Raw genomic sequence first — 21,995 nt, 5'->3', positions numbered from 1 at the left:
ATTGAGCATAATGATCATTACATCCAAATGTAGTGCAAAACATTTTGATATTACGATTCAGCGGCCATGCAGGATGTAGGTTGTTGCAGTTGTTTTTCGAACATGACAACCAAAGCCTTGACAGTTGCATTTTTTTTATTTCAGATCGGTAGGTTCAGGGCCGGGTTTCATAGGAAATCTCAAAATTAAGATTTTGCTCGAATCCGTCCTTAACTAAAATTTCGAGCAATCAAATTGTTTGAAAATGAAAATTTAATTGTGCCAGAAGTGCAGATGGCATAAAAATGAAATATGTTTCAAGAACAAAAGCACCTTATCTGATGGGTAGAGGCTCTGCTTTACAGTGTGACACAACATTCATGTTCGAGTACAGCGCCCTAGCGCGACAGCTTAGGTTTCACTATACAGATGCGAATGAATTCCACTGTTTCGTACGCAAAGTTGACCGGTTAATTTAGTAAAACTTAAAAATAAAAGGTGAAACTTGGTGGAAATATTAATTATGGGTAGTAGAGCAATCGTACATCAATAGATACAATACTTGTGGAGATGAATATGTGTAAAATGCTATTTAAGCTTTCCAGAAATATTCAGGTCCTTGCCGAAGTGGGTTCTCTCAAACATGCAAAATTTCGCACGAACTTTAAGAATTGAAATCATGAATAAATGAGTAGAAAAAGGAACGCATTTTTTTTTATTTAAAACCATACCATCCCTGCTTACTTTTCCATGTATTGATAAGTGCCTGATATTTTAGAAAGCCTGTATTTCGACAGAAAAATTTGAGGAGGCACTCAAAATTTATCATTAAAACTGCTACATGTATTTTCTTTCCATTATGCTACCACAGCTACAGATTTTTATGACAAAATACCGTGAAAGTATTCTAATTCGTTAATAATTACGGAAGAAACACAAGTATCTTAAATTCGTGATTTTGAGGTTTTCAGAATACACATCAAAAGAAATCTTCTTTTCATTTGGAACCTTATTTCGTGGTTTGGGCTACCCACGAAAACTACGAAAATTGGTACCCCACGAACAATAGTACCTTCATAGTATAAAAGACTATCAATCATTTTCATGGATTTGAAATATATATACTTTTTACAGAAAAAAAATGTTGTATTTGCTTGTTTGAGTGTCTCAATAAAAGCTTTATTTCCACAAAATGTCATAAAATTATCTGCACTGGCATATCTATAGAGTGGAACCTTATGGTTATTTGATATTAAGGCCGTAGTTGGTCGGTTCAGTAGGTATTGTAAAAACACATAGTCTAGGACAGTAGAAGGGCAGTTTTGACCTTACGTTAAGTTCAAGCTCTATTCTATATATATAAACGTTCTAATGTAGAAGCGTGTGGTTATGCGTCACCTTTGAAATCAATGCATTATCCGTAGTTAATCGAAGGGTTAATTTTTTTGCATGCAACGGCGTTTCCTGAAAATCAAAGGCAAGTATCAGATTCTTGGGTATTTACTTGATTATCAAATTTATCCACTTAGATGGCATTATTTATGCAGAATGCTGTTGGTTGCTGATGACGTTGAGAATGAACATTGTTATCGACCTATCCGTTTGGAATCTATTGAAAATGCACGTACATGCATAATTCTTACTCATATCTATGGAGATGTTTTAGGATCAAACCTTTCAGATTGTTTTGTCGATATTCGCGTTTCAGATAGCGGCCTTAGATTGATTCATCGGCTACAGAATTTGGAACAAAATCCGTCAACAATGGTTCGAGAAGACCTTAGTCTTGTACAAATACACGCTGATGATAACCCGGTGATAGAAAAAAGATTAAAGACGTGTTTCAGCGCCTGGTTCTCGTTTGAGATCAAACGTGTACACTCTTTATTTTTCTCCGTGGTTTTGCCGGACTTCGAATTACTCACATGTAAACCATGTTGAAATCCTGGATCCCCATTTAGATATTCCCTAAACATGCATCCTTTATCGTTGTAAATGCTCAACGGTCAAAGTTTTTTTTTTACTTTGACGTAGTAATACGTTTTGATAATAACCCTCCGTGGAGTCCTTTAGCGATACAAAAAAATAATATTTCAAATAACACAACGCCGGAGATTCTCGATTCTCAATCCTGTATTGTTAAACAGGACTTGGGTCATAATGCTCCTATATAGCTGGCAGCAGTTTCTGATCATGTCATTGTCGGAGATGTCGAATCGCATGTACACATCCATTTTAAGGTAAGGATGATCACACTCCTGAAATAACTAGTGGTGACCATTACCTTTCACAGTCGCTGTGCGGCTTCACAGTCTGCCGGGCTCTCTTCCTAACAATTGCGAGTTGTGTCGATATCTTTCCTGGAATGCAACGCGGTTTCCTCGGGTTTCTTGTCTGTATATTTGTCAAGGAATATCCCCAATTTACAAAAGAAAGCCAATAAATTGTATCGGTAAAACTAGGCTATTGAATTCATGATATGCTTAATTCAACCATTAAGCTCCTTTCACCATTCTGGATTCGCGGACACAAGCTTAATCGTCCGAATGAAAATGACCAGGAGATGCGCTTTGGCATAGACCTGGGTTGCACTTTTCTGCTTTTCATTCTGTAAAGAACTTCAATATCGGTACAGTTGATACCTTTGTCGTACCAGTACAACGATGGGATTAAATGACCAGTTCATTTCCTGTCGAAGATTTAAAATGGATTACACAGGGAATCGCACTCGTGCTCCTCATAATTGCCAGTGTCAAGATTTTTTTCCTGAGTGTTAGCTGTTCAATTTCAAGCTCCTTCCACAGTGGGTACCCAGACGGCATTACAGCAGATTGAGATAACGTTCTCTTACATGTGTCTGAAAATGACCCCACGCAAGGTAATTTATTTTTGTTCCTTATTTCCCACCATTATCTCTGCCTGAAGACGACGGATTTTTGCAATGAGATGTGTTCTCAAATTTCAAAGATCCAGGCTTGGTGCTACCGAATGTGTCATTGTGCATTGAAGGTAATGGTGTATGTCTTATCCACCACACACTCCAAGTTCTTGTTATCATGAGTCTGTCAGCATAATATAGAGGTTTTTCCTTCTTCTTCTTTTGTAATTACCAGATCAGAATCTTCTTGGTAAATACGATGCTTTTTCTTCAAAGCACAATATGTAGTAGCAAAACCCCGATGTTGCCTTTCATGATACGTTTTTATTTCTTGCCGTCCGATATTGCCATGACCTGTTACTGGTAGAACTTTTGTTGTACACCTAATGTTTTAGGCAAAGATTGTCACATTTCCTTGCAAGACTTGACATGGAATTTAATTATTTTCTTTTTTCAGTTTGGGCTCGACTTTCTTTGTAAAGCACTATAAGCTTGAATGCACCACAAAGTGTGCAAAGTCCTCGAATTTATTTTGTTAGTTACGGGGTAATCTTTCATGAAAATTGAGTCTAGCACCTGTTGTAAGTATGAATTTCTCTATTGTGCTCTAAGATTTTGTTCAACACCAGACGGGAAATGATCTTGATCTCTCGGTTGTTTTATGAACTCCCTTATCTGTTAGTAGTTTAAAATTTGGTGATCCTCTTCAACTCTTCGTCGATGTCAGAAATGTACAGCGAGTATATATCCTTCTCTTCAATGTGGAGCATAACTAAATGAAAATTCTTCAGTTCTTTTATACCCCGCCGGCCTTCGTTTTTAGAAGACATTACAGTCGTACAACACACATTCACTGATATTTGATTTTTCCATCCCACAGCTCACCACTTCCATTTTTCTTACGTTGATATTGTGGAAGTAAAGTAAAAATATAAAAACATAACATCTGTTGGAAAACAATTAAGTTTTCGAAAACACATCCATCCAAAACTAAAACAAATGAAAACTCCCGACTTACATACCAAAATCATATTTAGAAACCGAACACCCGCAACAAAATTGAAAATTCTATCCCTACTCTACAAAAACAATCACACCAACCTTTCATTTTGAAATGTCTGAACCAAGTCAGGACCACTGCGGTGGTTTTCCATCTTTCCGGTTTTTGCCCTTATATTGCCATTTGTAAAACGGACTTTCCTTTTATACTTTTCCTTTTGAATACTGCCTAGACTTTATCAATTTGATAATTTTGTTATTACCTTTTACCTGCTCTACAAAAACATTCACATATGTCAAATAGGTTAGTCAGTTTCTAACTCATCGATCTATGATATGAGGCACTTCTTAGTATTTTCAGATTTCTAAATATGTATAATATCCGTTTTTGTTCTTTTGTAATAGAAACAGTATCTCCCTGAATCATGTACTGTATAGTGAAATCACATTATATTGAGCTAAAGGATAGAAAAACTTTTCATTCTACAATAACTTGGTTTTCATATCAGACTAAAACAATTGGTATTCCCTCGAAAATTTAAGTTCTTTGCGGTACAAAGCAATGTGACATTCCATTGGCGTCAGCTTTTTGGAAGCGCAAGATGACAAACAGCAATCAGGTAATTGAAAGAAACAGAATGGCAAACTGACCATAAAAATAAAAACATTTTTATTGATCTCTCTCGAACCAAGAATCAAAATCTTGGAATTTTGAAAAATCATGAAAAAAAAGCAGATAGTAAGAAACACACTCTTCGTGATCGTTAGGATGAACCATTCGTTAAAAAACATCTTTCAGTTGATTTGTACTCAAACTCAGAGAATTAAATTTAATGAAGAATTAAACAATTTGTTTTTCATAGCCGTGACTGATTCTTTATTTGTTAATGTTTCATGATGTTTACCGAAGTGATATCTATTCCTAAAATCATTTACCATTGCTGATATTTGTGTATCTGTTCATTTTAAGTTCAAAAAGAAGGGCGTTATACATGAATTTAAACACTCATTCTCATGTGTCATAACTGTATTAATGAACTGAGAAAATACTGATAAGGTAAAAATTAATGTCCCTTTTTAATCTTCTTTTTCTGAAAAAAAAAAACATACTCAAATTTTGCAATTTCTACAGGTTGATAACAATCATGTGATGGAGCAATGTAGCAGCTACAAACATGACCAATAACATCCATTGGTCGATTTCACGCTCTCAATATAAAAAGAAGTCAACGTTGAAAAACGGTTCAAGGGTTCTGAATGACAATAGAAAATACATTATGAAGTCTCAATTTATGATAGGCTTTACACTTAAGACTCTGTATGGAACTGAGTGGAATATTTCCTTTTTAACTTAAACATTTTTCAATAACTCTTCCTGAGTTGTAAAAATGTAAGGATGCCAATCGGAGATTAAAGACAATGCCAGTATTAGACAGCTGGTTTACCATGTGGATAATATCTATACTTTTTACAGTTATGCTTGTCTTAATATTTTTGTTTTGTACCATTCTCAATGTAGTATGAATAAAATGTTTCATAGAGTGCAGCTTGATCAAACCACAAAGGTCGAACCTTAAACAGTTGGAACAGGTATGGACACACCAATTAAGCTTGAAATAGTTCTGAATTTGATATGTGATTAAATGTTTGACACAGTTTAGATTTTGACAAGAATTGACATGGCATCTTTTTTCTTCCCTCATTCCTAAACAGCTCGTCACAACCCACCAAAATAGGGCACCTAATGGAACATCAAATAATACCTTGCCACTTTGTTCATAAATATAAATGTAGAATTTAAAAAGAGTATTACTCAAAAAGTAATTCTAGGATTTAGCTGAAAATTAAACTTGATCTGTTTTTCATAGTACTTTACAACTGTGCAAAGTTTCAAAGCAAATCTTTTATCTGTTATCAAGATATCATCTAGAAACATGTACGTGGAAAAAGGGGGAAGGTACAGAGTGAAAAATAATTTATGAATTTACATGTAAATTTATCTAATCCTATATTTTAAACTACTAAACAATTGTGCAAAGTTCCATAACAATTGATCGGTTCTCAATTTATAATTTGGAAGCGGACAGAACGACTGATAGACAATCACATATCCCCAAAATTTTTCTCAGGGTATCTCACACGTGTGGTAGGGTATAAAAATCAATCATAGCCTTCTTTTTACACTATGGAACCATGTGGTAGGTTTTTATTAACAATCATACACTTGTGATCTAGTTATTGTCCAGACACCGAATATCAACGAACAACTCCACTGTCAATGATGACAGTACCATACCATTATCGGACTGCAAATCTTTTGTGGTTGTATTTAAAAAGGTAGACCTAGGGTAAGGGATATAACTCTTGAAATCTGTGACATGATTGTTTCATATTAAATTTCACCAAAGCCTTTCAAGCTTTCATTTGAAACAGAATGAAATCAGTCCAAGTTACTTTGATGCTTACATGAGATTGATGTAAAATGCTAAATACAAACGTTCAACTGATGTAAAAGAGTTATGTCCCTTTTCCTAGGTCTACTTCCTTAAACACAATAATACTTAAAAGATATTATTATAATATGAAATGATAAATGGTGTTTATAGCCCTAAATAAAGAGTTAAACATGTTATTGCAAGGAAATCATGTGTCTACAGACAACAATGACTACAAAGACTTAGACCACAGAGTCAACAAGAGCTTTACCATTGTATGACTGCAACCAGTCATATAAAAAACAAACAAAATGGAGCACACTATTTATTCCATAAATAATCTGCATTGATAATCTAGTGTATATAGTTTACCACGAAGCGGAATAACAGTCACCGTTAACAGAAAAATAGCATGTGATACATCTATACTGATACACTTGAAAAAGATACCACAATAAATGCAAGTAAAAATGTAAATGACATTTTATGAATGAATCTTTTACAGCCAGTAATATAGTTAACTTCAAGGATTAGAGTTGGTCTTCCCTTGATTGAATGGCCATTACCTGATGGCAAGTCTCAGGTAATTAACTGAAAAATTATCAAGAACGTTAAAACTTTTGTATCATTTCCAAGCATTTTAATATAATGTCGATTGATATTTTAAATTTATTGTCCAGTTAACTACCTAAGGAAGTTCGTCAGGTGAGAGTCTTGTAATCAAGGGAAGACCAACTCTACTCCCTGAAATTAACTACACTACTTGCTGTAATTAAAAAAATGATTCCTTGATACCATTGATTTAAGTGGTCCTTTATAGTTGATGTCACTTTCATCTTGTTATCCATTTTCAACAGGTATTTTTAGTCAGAGTTGTCTTTCTTGTGATTCATGTGTTATTCCAAAAACATGAATTGTTTAATTTAAAAGAATTCACCAGTTATGAGAATATACCTAGGTAAATTTTCAATCTGTTTCCAAGTAATACATAGTTGATAAAAAATTACATAGAATGTTGGATTTTTATTTTTGATAAAAACAGCTAGAAAATTAACAAATGATTAGAAGTAAAATACTTGCATGTTTGGCTGCAAAGACAGTATTTGTTCAAATCATCATAAAATTGACATGGTAACAAAATCACAGCTAACTTGACAATGTAAACATTGTGTTGCTGACACAGAACTTGAACAGTTTCACATTTAAGGCAATAAATATTTTGTGAAAACAAATGTGTACCTCAGATCGAACACTTTGAATCAGAAGGTATAACATTTTTGAGCTTATTTTTAAAATTAAGCATATTTTTGAGATATTTTAGCAAATTACCATCAACAAATAATGAGAATGTAAGGTATTTATGGACACATAATGAACTATTTTTCTGCACACTGATGTCGACAATTGATTAGCTAATGATGTGGACCGGTAAAAATAATAATTTTATAACTACAATATATCAACAGTGTGCTTTTGCTTCAAATTAATACTTTTGTGTGGTCCCTATCTACAGAATGAACTACATGTACTATTTACATCTCTGGCAAAAATATGATATTTAATAACAATGCACAATCAGTGTAGTTCTCCATCATTGTCCACTCACTTCTACTGAGTTTCAGTCAGATAATTACTGGTATAATAGAGTTACACTTAGTTTTTAAGTAAGTTTGTCTTGAGTATTGACTATGGCCAAAAAACTGCCTGACACAGGTAATTATACTTAATTATTATGCCAAAAAATGCACCATTTTTTGTAGTTCTTGTGAGATTCATTTGCCTAGAGGATACTAGTAAGTTTACAATTTATCAGTGTATAAAAATAATGGTAGACACTTGTCAAAGTTCTATCAATTACAGTGAAACCTACCTTACCACAACCCAAAATCAACTGAAAACCAGACAATTTTTGAATTTATTCCTGTCAGTTTAAATGTATTTCGAACCTAAATAATGTGAAAGTACTATTGTTCAGGGGGAACCAATTTTCGTGGTTTCATGGGTTAGGTAAAGAGTGAAATTTGGATCCAAATGAACAGGAAATTTCCCATTCATTTGTTTAATGACGTTTTTTTACTTTAACCAGGAAAATGGGTACCCATAAATAAAAGTACTTTAACAGTAAACAGAGTATTTTTCTAAACCGAAATATTCTACTGTTCAAATGGGGTTCAAGTTAGACAGGTTTCACTGTACACCATAAATAACTGATTCAGTCACGATGAAAAATATATAATTACATTTTTTAGAAGATTGTCTTAAGAGTAGAGTAACATAAAGATCATTTTTTGGATACCTATTCAGTTCATAATGTAATAAGTTTGTACACGATCCTGAACCTAAAAAATGAAAATACAAAAATACAGGACTTTTACAGCAAGTTATATAATTAACTACAGTTGGTCTTCTCTTGACTGATTGATCATTACCTGATGAACTTCATCAGGTATTTAAGTGAAAGACTGTCAATGAGATTAAAACTTTCTACCATTTCATAGGTAATTTAATCTAAGTCTGGTAGAAAGTTCAAATCTCTTGGTCAATTGTCCAGTAAAAAAAATTCATAAGGTGTTTGTTATTCAATCAAGGAGGACCAACTCTATTCATCGAAGTTAACTATAGTACAAGCTGTAACTATTGGATAATTGATACAAAATATGGCACAAACTTCCAACATATCACATAACATGACCTTATATTGTTTTTTTAAGACTATTTCACCTTCCTTAAATTTTCAAGATAACCTAAAATTGTTCAAGCTACAATAAGTTTATTGTAAAACATACAAGACTGCCTTAGGTTGAAAAATACATATTTGTACACATTATAAGGATTAAGTCCTGTTGAGGCAATTTCAGGTATTCTGTATGCCCATAATGAGTCATAATTATTAAGTTTCTTTCCTTGATCGGTCAACCATAAAAAAAAATAATTTTGGTTCCCATTTTATAAAGGCTCTCCAAAAAGCAAACTGGGTTGTTATTCTATTTCTCAGTTGCCTATGGCTATGAAGAATGATAATATAGAAAGCATCTAGGACATATGGTCCATGCAACTACTAGTATATATCTTTGTAAATTGAAAGCGACAATTATTTTCATAAGCATCCTATTCAGTCCAACAAACATTACACTTTACCATAAAATTCTTCTTTACTTCACCTGTTTCACAGTTTACATTAAAAGAAAATAAATTAAACAAAGAACATATTTAAAGCTGTATCTGATACAACATTGAACAAAACGTAAGGCCACATTAAAAATATGTATGATCCCTTCTTACCTTACACACCCTTTTCAACACAAGGTAAACACACATATATATAAATGTGGCCTTGCAACCTAGCAAGAACAATTAACAACAATCCTTCAAAACACTGTGTATAGTAAAATAAAAAACATTAATGATTACTTATTCACCTGAATTAGCAATGAAATAAAAACAAGTGTGTGTAAAAAAAAAATCATACTAAACAAAAAATAAAGTCACCTTAATAAAACTGACAAAATCATGCCTTTTTTTTTCTGTCGGTAAAACTATCATAACCAAATACATCAAAATTACTGTGATAAAACATGAAAGCTGTGCTTTGTACACTAAAAAATATCAATTTAATAACATAACGTAACTAATATCACTAATCAAAAACCTACTCTAAAAATATATATATACATACTTTAGGATGTAAATATAGGATTTATACACGGAGACACATACACATGTAATGATAGAAAAAAAACCAGAATAACGGCAGAATTGAAGTTATAACCGAAAATCTCATAGTGAGCCTGCCTTGGCAAGATGTGATATTATGTTAAGACCTTCAACCAACCGTATTCTGTCTATCGGCAACATCTCAGTATCACTTCAGTAGATAGGGAAAGAAAATATCAGGTATTAAGAACAATGGGAAAATGACCAAGTTGCTGATAAACCAAACTATCTATCGATATGAAGACACAGAGAACAGAAAACGGGCAACAGAACATTTTTCTACAGGCCAAGTTACATTTCATCTTTTCTGTTAGTAGAGCTTATCTTAATTGAGGTCTACATCTTAATGTATTTAATTCATATTAAAAAAAAAATTAACTAATTCAATTCATTTCTCCATTTTAATTTTTTTTGCATTGAAAATAAAATTTAGTACTGTGATAAAAATAAATGTCTATAATTTACTAAAAAGATGTCTCCGATAAATATACATGTATCTGAATACCATAGCAATGATAAATATACATGTATCTGAATACCATAGCAATGATAAAAATACATGTATCTGAATGCCATAGCAACGTAAAAGTCATTAAGTACTCATCATTATAGCAATCTTGTAAAAAAATGGATGTCCACTAATCAATACATAAATAATAAAAAAAAAACAAGTGAGTAACTAAAATAAATTACTCTAATCTTATTTGATAAAATTACAATATTTGAACACAGAAAGCATATTAAAAAAATCCCAATAATCATACTGACAAAATGCCATACATTTCAAGAGTTGATATTTCATAGAAAGTAGATTGAAATAGATATATTTTCCTGACAGCACTACCAGCGAATAGCTCAATTGAAACTACATAGAAAAGAAGTTCTTATTTTTTATAGATACTAAGAAATAAATTTTGTATAAACCTCATACAATGCAAACATTCCAGTTTCTTTCTTAAACAGCAAAAATTTCTTCCTACCAGCCTCTAGTTACAGCAAGTAATTAAGTTATTTTCATGGAATAGACTTTGATCTTCTCTTGCATGAATGACCATAACCTGATAAAATGTCTTAGGTAGTTAATTGGATGATTAAAACAAAGATTTAAACTTTCTATCCTTTTATATAGACTTTAACCAAAGTTTAAAAGAGTTTAATTCTTTTTGTTAATTGTCCAGTTAACTAATTAAGGAAGTTCATCAGGTAATTGTCATTCACTCAAAAGATGACAAATTATATTTCCTGAAGACAACTATTTTACCTGCTGTAAAAAAAAAGATGTTTCAACTTGTGAATAATGATAAATATACATTATTGCAAACTCACAGAATTTGAGACATTGCAAAAATTCTTATTAAAACATTGCAAAGCCTTAACTTGATTTGTCATGGAAAAGAAAAATATTGAAAAAAAAAAAGTGAATAACATTGTAAGTTTTCACAACTTAAAATATTTGACCTCAATGTAGTTCTCATCTTATAATATACCACAAAGAAATAATTACATTCAGTTTGAATATAAAATGGACTAAAATAAGTGGCACTATGTCCAGGCAATCATACTTTTAATGTATAGAGAAACAATATTGCAATTTGATATCGTTCATGTTAAAGAAAGAACACAATTAAAGTTTTGGTAGATTACATGATCAAAGCAGTAGTGAGATAATTCAAAACCATATTACCGCAACTTACGTTTTGCGATCAATATTGTAATATGAAATTTTCCACATTTAAAGAACATAGTAACATTTTTGGTAAACTGCATGATCAAAGCAATAGTGAGATATTTTTAAACCACATAAACCACCATATAAAACGAGAATAAAACCATCCCACATGCATGTATAAGTACAAAGCACATAGATTAAAAATGTTTTAATTCCTCTTAGCACAACTCTCTGCCATCTAACAGTCTCTGCCTTTACATTGCTACGAGAACAAGTCTCTCATCTCAATCATCGCCTCATTAATAGCATTAGCCATCTTTGCAGCTGATGTTTGTGCACAGTTCACATTAGACGACACATGGATTTTAACTGCAAGTAAAGATCAAATTAAGATTTATTGTAATTACTGTGAAAGCACTTTAATTTGTGGATACCAATTTTTGTTGATTAGGAAAAATACAAAAGTTTGTGGATTCTTGAATTCGTTGTTTTGAGGTTTTCAGTACACACATCAATGGAAACTGTTTTTCGTTGGTAACCAAATTTCGTGGTCTGGCTCAACCATGAAAATTGGTACCCCATGAACAATAGCACTTTCACAGTAGTTACCAAAGATACCAAGGAATGTCATGCATCAAGCATGTTGAAACAACATAAAAGTGAGGCATTGAGACCTAAGTTAATCTATTTTCATCCGATTTTGAATCTTCTGACTAGCTATTAATCCAATAAATTTACATAAGTGAAATAGAGTTCTGATCAAATCAATCCCTGGTTTACCCATCTTAGCTTCTATAGTTACCAACACTTCCTGTAAGTTTTAAGGAAATCAATTGAAAATTAAAGACAGTGTCCAAATGACAACATAGTGATGACAGACAGACAGACAGACAGATAGACAGACAGATGGATGGACCACACAAAAAATTATACCCAAATTTGTTGTGGAATGCTTTTTTTTATAAGTATACTTACTGAGATCTTCACCATAAATCATGTAAGAGACTCCATACCCTTCATATGACGTGGCAAAGAAGCCCCCACCCATACATGAAGTCTCCATACTCCAGAACTCTGTGTAGTTAGTGGGAGTTTGTGATGTACTCAGCATATCGGGGGCAAAGAAGTTCTAAAAATAAATGGGAAAAAAATTCAATTTACTTTATAAGTCGCTAAAGTCATCGCTATTTTATGCTTTAAGATATGTTGTATGATTCAAGAAAAGGTATTTTCATTATGACAAAAATTCCCTAAACTGAACAAAAAAGAAAAAAAATCAAAAGTAATATATATACTTATCTTTGAAGACCTAAAACACTGGCATATATACTTTAAGAAATACCCACCCCAAATAAAACCCCAAAACATGACTTTATTTTCATTGATAAATTTAAATTTTCTGAATTTAAAATAAGATGGATAACTTTGATTAGATGGCCCAAATTCACAGTTTACCTTGTCCATAAAGAGTGCTGGAGGCTTCCTCTGCATCTCCTGACAACAGTAAAACAATCCCAGAAGGTGACGATCCCATCCAAGACCAAGACAGGCATCGATCTTCACCTGAGTTTGGTACTGTACAGCTTTACGTAACAACATCTGCCTCTGTTCACGTGTAGCTGACTCAGATAACATACTCTTCACAAACTGAGCTGAGTACTCAGATACGGGGCGGATTGTTTCCGTTCTTCCTTCAGAAAATATTCTAAAAAAAGAAACTCAATCATTAGTTTTTTTATCTAAGTAATTCACTTACTGAATCTACAGTACTCTGCTTAAAAATCAAGAATCCTTATAGATTGATTAATATTTCATGCATTGTGGAATGTGAAGGTTTAAAAAATCGAACAGACTGTTTTGTACAGTTTTGACATGCTGAGCCAGTTCTTTTTTGTGCTAGGTCACACAAAAAAGCTAGCATGAGTACCTGTAGGCAAGCAACCCCGCATGGACATATCATTTTTTCTTCGAGCCAACCAGACGTCCTTCTGTCCTCTAAATGCTGTGTGATTGGCAAAAAGTAGTGATTACTAAAATCAAAAAGTCTTTAGTACGACTTTGCCAGGGATCTAACCTGTATCCTCCAGAACTCAAGATGAACATGCTTCACTGAGACCACAGAATCAGTAAAATCCATACAGTACAATAATATTTTGTTGTTTAAGTCTGATACATTGATACAGGAGTTATTTGATGAAAGAGCAATAGAATATCTCTTGAGAACATACCTTGTGGAGGCAGATTCATAAGTTTTGGGAACCTTTTGGTATAATTTGTAGTATGCCAACTGCAGTGCCATCTACAAAAAAGATTAACAAAATCATTTAAAACTGAATGAGAAAGTATCAGTTATGGATAACAATAGTACTGATTAATACTTTTCTGACCAAGAATCAGGCAAAATTTATATAAGGTGTGGCACATGAAGAAAACAAAAGCACAGAAATTTTATTGCATCCAAGTATTTATAACTCATAACCTCCAGAAATAACCATCAAAGTGTTTGTAAAGTTTGCCTTTTTATGATATTGATAGGTCAAATTTAGTTGAATTGCACAATGATAAAAATGGCAGGAAAATGTTCCATACATTTCCCCTATATACCGGTAACCAGTAAAAAAATATCTACGTCACTGATAATTCAAGATAAATTTAAATAGCTTTTCGGTTATTAACTAGATGTATTGAATATATATAAAGCAAACAAATCCAAACATAGAAAAATGATGTGCCTGATTCCTACACAGAACGGTACTTAATACATATGTAGAATATGATATTACAATACACCAATGGCCAAAAATATACTAATGCAATCTCCTGCAGAAAGGTAACTTTTGCCTCAATGTTTCATGTCCAGATATATGTGCAATTTTCCTTTTACACCTGTAGGTCTCCTTTCAATTTTACTTCAAGTGAACGGTTAGTCATATGTTTTTCTTTCATTCTCTAATAACCTATGATATTGTACCTTTACAAGTAAAACATCATTCAAGAGACAATAGATTAATTTGCTTACCTGTATATATCCATCTGGACTCATTCTTTTCTTCTTCATAAACCCTTTGCCATACTCAGGTGTTGTCACTACCAGTTCAAAACTTTTGCTCTGGAAACAATAAAGAAATAATTGTCAAACATATCAACAATGCCGTACCTAGCTCTAATTTCAATCATTTCAAGGATCATGTATAATTCCCCACACAATATGTATGACAATTCATAAGCTTAAGAAAAGCTCTATATTTTTGTTCAACAGTTTGTTTTAGCATATAACTGCTTTTATTTCAACCAAATCTTACATTTCTAAATTTCAAAATGTACACAATGACTCACAAATTAGAAAAAGTTTAGTTAATAAACTTACAATACAAAACATATGTAATTCCACTTGGAACTACGTTTTCTGGCCAGTTTTTAAGTACTTCTCTGTTTAAGAATCAGGCAAAATGTGTATAAGGTGTAGCATATGAAGAAAAAGACATTGAAATTACATTGTATAATGCAAGTATTTATAGGTTGTAACCTGAACAAAAAAAAAAGAGGGTTGTAAAGTTTGCCTTTTTCTGATATTGATAGGTCAAATTTAGTTGAAATGTAGTATGGGAAATGGCAGGAAAATTTTCCACTTTACCCTATATAAACAGACTTAAAATATGTATGTCACAGATGCTTCAGGATATTATTATACAGCTTTTTTCCTAGATGTATTTGAGGAAAAAATGACCTAATTGAGAAAAATGATGTGCCACATATTGCCTGACTCTTACAGAGAATGGTATTTAAGAATAAACTTTAATCACTTTCTGAAAAAAAAATTAACTGCTCTTTTTCATCAATGTTATTTAGGAAGCTGTAGGTGTACATTGTGTACTTAGAAAGTACAATGTCTAATATTTATCTACAATGTTGATAAATATTAGACTTTGTACTTCCTGCAGGTACATTGGATTCAGTAACTTGATACAGCTTCACTTTTGACCTCATATAGTAATTTCTTAATAAGGATAGAGCAATAGTGATGTCCTATATATGTAGATATTCTTAAACATGAATGTGTCAAAAGTTGTTTCTTGGGAAGTGACAAACATGTATTTCAGAAATGACATATGCAGTTAGGAACTGATTGTTTGAACTTGAAATAAAGACATAAAATATCTGTTAAAGGAAATCCTATATAATCCTTTGGACAAGACATCAGTGATTTATAACCTAGCATGCATTATCAACAAAGTCATAGTTACTTGAGTACAAATAGCTCCGTCTCTTATAGGCAAAGCCTAAAATCATATCATGAGAAACAAGATTTAAGTAATTAAGGTTAGTAGAAGGAATGCATGTAAGTACAACTTGATATTAGTTCTGACACTACCAATGGTAGAGGCGATTTATGGTGTAAAAAAAGTTACCTATCGAACAAATGATGCTTTTCAATTTACGTATGCTGTATTTTTAAATAACGATAATCCTTTCTGTATTTAGATCTGTATTTTTTGAGAAAATCATATTCATCTCCAACTAAAATCAATCAAATCAAGAACCATAACTCTTGCAAAGAACCAATATCTACGTAACTTTTATCTCAAAAGGAATAAAGAGCTTCTCTGAGTGCAGCATAATACAACTGCAGTGGTCAAACCTTGTTGTGTTGGGGCAAGTTTGGACAAAACATTAGTTATGACACACTTAAGCATAGGGACTTAAAAGTTCATTATGGACACAACAACTGGTTTGGACACAATATAGCACAAAATATGAAATTCAATTACACATTTTCAAAATCAGACCAAAAATAAATAAGTCAATTTTTTGGGGTGTATCCCCTTTGATCCCTTATAACTCAAAAACCATAAGAGATATCTGATATCTGATAAAAAAAAATAAGGCAGGGATTTTCATTAGGAATCCAATTTTCAAAATCAGACCACAAATACAAAAAAATTGAATTTTTTTTTGGCCTAGCCCAATTTTGTACCTCTTTTACTCCTAAACAATTAAAGATAAGCCTACCCAGTCAAAAAATTCCAAAACAGAATTTCAAAAGAAACAAGATAACATCTGAATCAAAAAAAATATATCAACAATAAGCTTTTTCTATTTCTTCTAATGATAACACCTATTTTCCTTCTTTTACCTATTTATTTCTAAAAGGGGTGGGGCAAAACCCTCCAAAAACTGTAAGGCCCTATGCCATGTCTCTAAGAAAAATGTGTTAAAATTTCAGAAAGATTTGATAAGTTTTTTTGCATTAATTATATATTTTTTATATTATATATGTTTATATTTTTATAATTAAATTGACTTAATTCTGTTAAGAAATGTAGGTAAGAGAGTGCTTATAAAGTATGAAAAAAATGAATTGAGGCCCAACAATTTATGTCCCTGCATCAAAATGCAGTGTTGAACAGTTAAATTTTTCAAGGCAAATTTTTAAGTTTTCTGACCAGGAATAATATCCAACAATGCAAAATGGACGACATGGCTACATATAGAAAAGAGGAGGTGGAAATGGAAAGAATATGTCATTAAAAGAAAATAGTACTCCGTCTTGAAGGTTGTATTACACTGGACATCTGAAGAAAAAGAAAAAAAAGGAAGACCAACAATCACTGCCAAGGGACTGATGAAACAGAACTGACAGGCATGAACAAGACATGGGGTAAAAAAAAAATGCAAGACAGAGTTAAGTAGAAAACCTTTGTTGCTGCCCTATATACCCACAGCATAAAGGGCAGTTAAGTAAGTTGCAGTAGTTGTAGTGGGGGTCAACATTTAACCTAATACATAGCATACCAGTTTACGATATTCTTCCATAGCTTTGTCAAGTTCTTGGTCAAGTGACTTCAAATTCCAATTTAACCTTAAAGAACAGAAAGAACATTAACAATTAAATGTATAGTTCTGATTTATTTTATTTTTTAGTGTATTGCTCTGTAAACACAACTGTCCCCCCACTGTGAATTCCCTTCACAGAAACTCAACTCCAGGAACTTTAAAGTGTCAGTCCCTATAAAATTCAGACACTGCCCATGGTAAAAAAAAGACCCATGGATCAGACTTTATTTTTTGGTCTACATATGCTATATTTTTATATGACAATAGTCCTTTTTGTATTTAGATCTGTACTTTTGAGAAAACTACACTTTAACCTCCCACTAAAATCAACCAAATCAAACCAAATCAAGAACGATAACTCTTGCAAAGTGCTAATTTCATGTACAATCTATATAAATTTTATCTCAAAAGCACAACCCTCAAAATGAAAAACTAAGACTGGTAATGTGATCTATAATGGTTTCTGAACAAAAAATAAAACTGAGTTCGGTGGGTTTTTGCCATGCATGCATGAATCACCTCCTGTCTGATTTTTATAAAGACTGTTATTTAAACATTGAATTTTAATTTATATTGTATGTATTGTTAAGGTCATCCCAAGCAACATAAACTGATTATCATAAGTACATTATAATGTAGATATCAAAATATGAAAATAACCTCAAAGGCTGTTGCATACACTTAAAAAATAACCTGCTTCACTGGTTTAGTATTCACCACTGGCACACAGGTTATTTCAAATCGACAGAAAAAATATAATTATCATTCACTTTAATTTAATTCAAGTATAAAAATATAATGAGTAAATCATCAAGAAAGGTTAATGATATCACATTCACATGACAAAACTTGATCTTTGTTGTGATAGAAAAAGTATTTTATCCAATGAGAGAGCATGTTACTTCTAAAATTTAACTATTTACTTCAACAAAGAACTAAAAAATTATCATGAAATACATACTTTTTAGGAACTGGTAGTTTCTTCTTTCTAGAATGTTCAGGAATGATTTTCCCATCATCTGTATATTTTTCACTCTGTAGAAAATATTCCCACATTCTTCCTGGTAACTATAAATAAAACAAACAAAAATTATACCAAAAGATCTGTCTGGTACTCAGTTTGACCAATTCTGTTTCAGCAATAGAAATGATAATTTTCTTGTACTTTCAACAATGCTTAAATATAAAACAATACAGCGCTAAAGTCCTATTACTTCTGTAAAATTTGTTGAATCAAACTGGCCATGCTATAAGATCAACTACAAATTGTAACTAACAATCCTACAAAATTTGAACAAAATCCATCTAGCAGTTTTCAAATAGTTACGTCCCCAAGTGAAACAAGACGGAAGGAACGTTGGACATATGTATTTCTATGTCCCCTTCCATGCAGCGGCAGGGGACAAAAAGGGGTTCAATTAAGTCAAGTTTCACAAAAAAAATAGTATACTGTCTGACAAAAACAGAACATTTTTTTGTGAAATATAAATGAAATTGAAACTTGTGTACTTTGAATCATCCAATAGCATTTTAGATATGCTAATATGGGTGAAAATAGTTAATATATTAAAAACAGATAGTCAGAGTTAACTGGAACATACTGTAGCATCTCCAGCTGTGTGTTCAGCATTGACTCCAACAATACCATTGGCAAAGATGGCAAAGGTCAAAGATTTGTCGTTCCACCTATAAAATGTGTAAGTAATTTGTGTGAAATCATAATGATCAGAAGAAATATATATTAATCATTTGAATATGTCATACTACAGTACTGTCATTTCTTAAAATTATATTTTATTACTTGCTGGTCCATAGAAAGTCATATGGACTGGTAAAAAATTATATGAACCGCCTAACTTTCAAACTAGGAACATGATGTTGTGTATGTAAATTTTCTCTTTTCTTCCATACAAATGATCCAGCTTAACTAATATATAAAAAGTATAATGTAGAAAATAGTTTTCTTCTTTAGGTCGAAGGAGAAGGTTCGTTTACAGCCAATTTCGGCCTAAAAATTTGAAATTGTTCAAAATAAAGATTTTTATTGTTTTAGTACACATAAGTGTTTACATCAGCAGATAAAATTTAGGCCAAAACAGAAAAATTATCTTGTCATCGTAGCACCAACAAAATTGCCTAAATGATGATAAATCCATTAAAATCTAAATATTTCAGCATATCTTTGAGTTTTTATGAAAAACAAATAAGGCCACATTCATGTTCATTCTTGATCTTTATATATATTGTGTAGTATTGAAAGATACAACACATATGTCAATATTTTGGATTTGAAACGGATGCTGCCACTTCCGTTTTAGGCAAAAACCATAGAAAAAATATGAGCAAAAATGCAACAAAATTGAAAATTTCACTATTACTGAGTTAATTTTGATCGCTAATAGGTCAAAAACATTCATGGTACCGCCAAAATCGGCTAACATGTATTTACTACAACCATTATCCTTTCAAATAAACCAACTAGTATAGACCAAAAAAAAATATTTCAAAAAAGTTGTATACTGGGGCCAAAATAAGGCTTTATTGAACCTACTCCTTTGCAACATATGGACTGGTTAGTAACCTCGAAAAATTCAACAGACCTAAGCTATGCTTCAGTCCATCTAATTTTTTGGGTACTCACCTGTCCATATACTGCTATATGACCCTAAGCATCATGAACTATTTACTAATTGTAACATATATATCTAACATAGGCATATACATGTACATGTATATATTGTTTGTTCAATGAAAAAAAAAAGAAAAACAAACAGAATTGTCTCCCTTTTACCACTATTATTAACTTATCAAGAGTAAAAATTGTAGGTTATGTCAATAAATGGTAAATCTCTACTACAAACACGACAAAGCCTTGGAGACCAATAACTTGGTAAACCATTTGATAATCACATGAAATGTACACTCGAAAAGTCTTGCGTCTATTTCGATTCAATGTTATCGCGTACCGGTATATCAAATGATTTCTATGTACATTTCAGGTAAACATGCTTATATCATTCATTCAAATGGTGAAATATAAACAGTAGCTGTTTCAATTAACTTGGAGCTGTTCGTTTGTATAAAAAGATTAAAACTCATTTTCTAGCTACACATTTCATAGAAACGCAATGCTGATAACTACATTGAACTGGAGGGTCATAACAGTAACCAGGGGTTCAAATTTGCTTTTGAGGATGGCAGGTCTCTGACCTTTGTCGATTTCCAATCAGAAGTCCACCTGATGTAAACCAAAGGTTCTCATTAGAAATTCAATTTTATGTATTTCAAGTCCTGAACTTATATTAATGAAATTTAGAAAGTCCTGGGTCATAAATGGAGGGTCCCAGACCTTGTACCTTCACTAATTTGAGCCCTTGAGAACAAAAGTGGGATAATGTAAAAAAACATACAGACCATGGCCGTACAAACAAAAGTGAGTAATATATTTATTATCATAGATTTTTTTTTTTCATATATATTTTTGCATGTATTTCATAGATACCATTAGTAAATATACCTATTGATTCCAGTTCCACATAAAACAAACATTCCATTTTCTTCAATAGACTGAAAATAAACATGACACAATACAGTGAAGATGACTAATTGAGGCAAAGAGTGATTCTTACATGGTCATACACAATTTTCTCTGCAATAATAAGGGCAAAATATCCCCCACCATATATTTTTGAAAATCATAAGGAGGAATGCCCCTTCACTAATTAATTTGCAAAGATAAAAGACAAGCAAAAACAGTATGCAATAATTTTCATGATTGAGCCTTTCTAAGCACAATTGTATAATTTTTTTTTTTATGACAGTTGAGCAAACTAAAAGCTGAATCAAAAAAGTAAAGATAATCTAGTACTAAGTAAATAATTGAAACAAACAAGATTGTTACACACAGTCAAATCAAAACTGCTATATGTTTAACCACTCTGCAGAATTTCTGCAAGGTAAGATGAATGATGTTTACAAAGTATCTCTGGTAGAACACACTGTTGTACAGTGAACAAAAATAAAAACAATTTGGCCACCTTTGACTGTATTAAAGGAGCCGTTTCCGTGTGCATTTTAGGAAACTAGGTTTGAAGGGGCATAACTGCCACAAAATTTTAGAGATCAAAATTTCCTGGTAATAGGGTTCGTAAGTCTTGTTCTACTTTCAGTTTCCCTTCCGGAATTTCCGGTGTAGAACGTATTGAAATCCAAAGACCGATATGCATTTTAGTGTGTACTTCCGGGAAATTCAAACACTGCTTCACAATGCAAAATCTTCTATTTTATGCTATTCTAAACATTTTTATCTCTTTGAACTTGATAATTGTCATTTTTAATCAGTATTTTTACCAAAAAATGATACTTCGCTTTTAATATTGAACTCAATGCTATGTTAATGACGAATCTCCATACATTTGAATGGTAGACTAGGACCCATTCTTACAAAACCACGGAGTCATGTGACGAGACTTACATACCCAATGTG

At 32.2% G+C, this 21,995-nt stretch overlaps 1 protein-coding gene across 1 annotated transcript in view; it reads right to left on the bottom strand.

Annotated features, from left to right (window-relative positions):
* Window positions 1-6,603: 6,603 nt before the first annotated feature.
* LOC148626111 (carnitine O-palmitoyltransferase 1, liver isoform-like) overlaps window positions 6,604-21,995 on the bottom strand; it is a 38,087-nt gene continuing 22,695 nt past the window's right edge. Inside the window, exons 11-19 of the mRNA XM_088569757.1 lie at window positions 21,027-21,076; window positions 19,111-19,195; window positions 18,471-18,577; window positions 17,468-17,534; window positions 14,694-14,783; window positions 13,903-13,973; window positions 13,130-13,379; window positions 12,650-12,803; window positions 6,604-12,043 (exon numbers count right to left, since the gene is read on the bottom strand). Of these exons, the coding sequence (XP_088425883.1) occupies window positions 11,937-12,043; window positions 12,650-12,803; window positions 13,130-13,379; window positions 13,903-13,973; window positions 14,694-14,783; window positions 17,468-17,534; window positions 18,471-18,577; window positions 19,111-19,195; window positions 21,027-21,076 (981 nt within the window). The 3' untranslated portion in view covers window positions 6,604-11,936. The remainder of the gene's footprint in view (window positions 12,044-12,649; window positions 12,804-13,129; window positions 13,380-13,902; window positions 13,974-14,693; window positions 14,784-17,467; window positions 17,535-18,470; window positions 18,578-19,110; window positions 19,196-21,026; window positions 21,077-21,995) is intronic.

The sequence above is a fragment of the Perna viridis genome, chromosome 2 (assembly GCF_037379345.1).
Source record: "Perna viridis isolate PV_CMFRI_1.1 ecotype Kerala chromosome 2, ASM3737934v1, whole genome shotgun sequence".
NCBI classification, from domain to species: domain Eukaryota; kingdom Metazoa; phylum Mollusca; class Bivalvia; order Mytilida; family Mytilidae; genus Perna; species Perna viridis.
The sequence above is the reverse complement of the archived record's forward strand: the minus strand, read 5'-3'. Positions and strand labels throughout refer to the sequence as shown.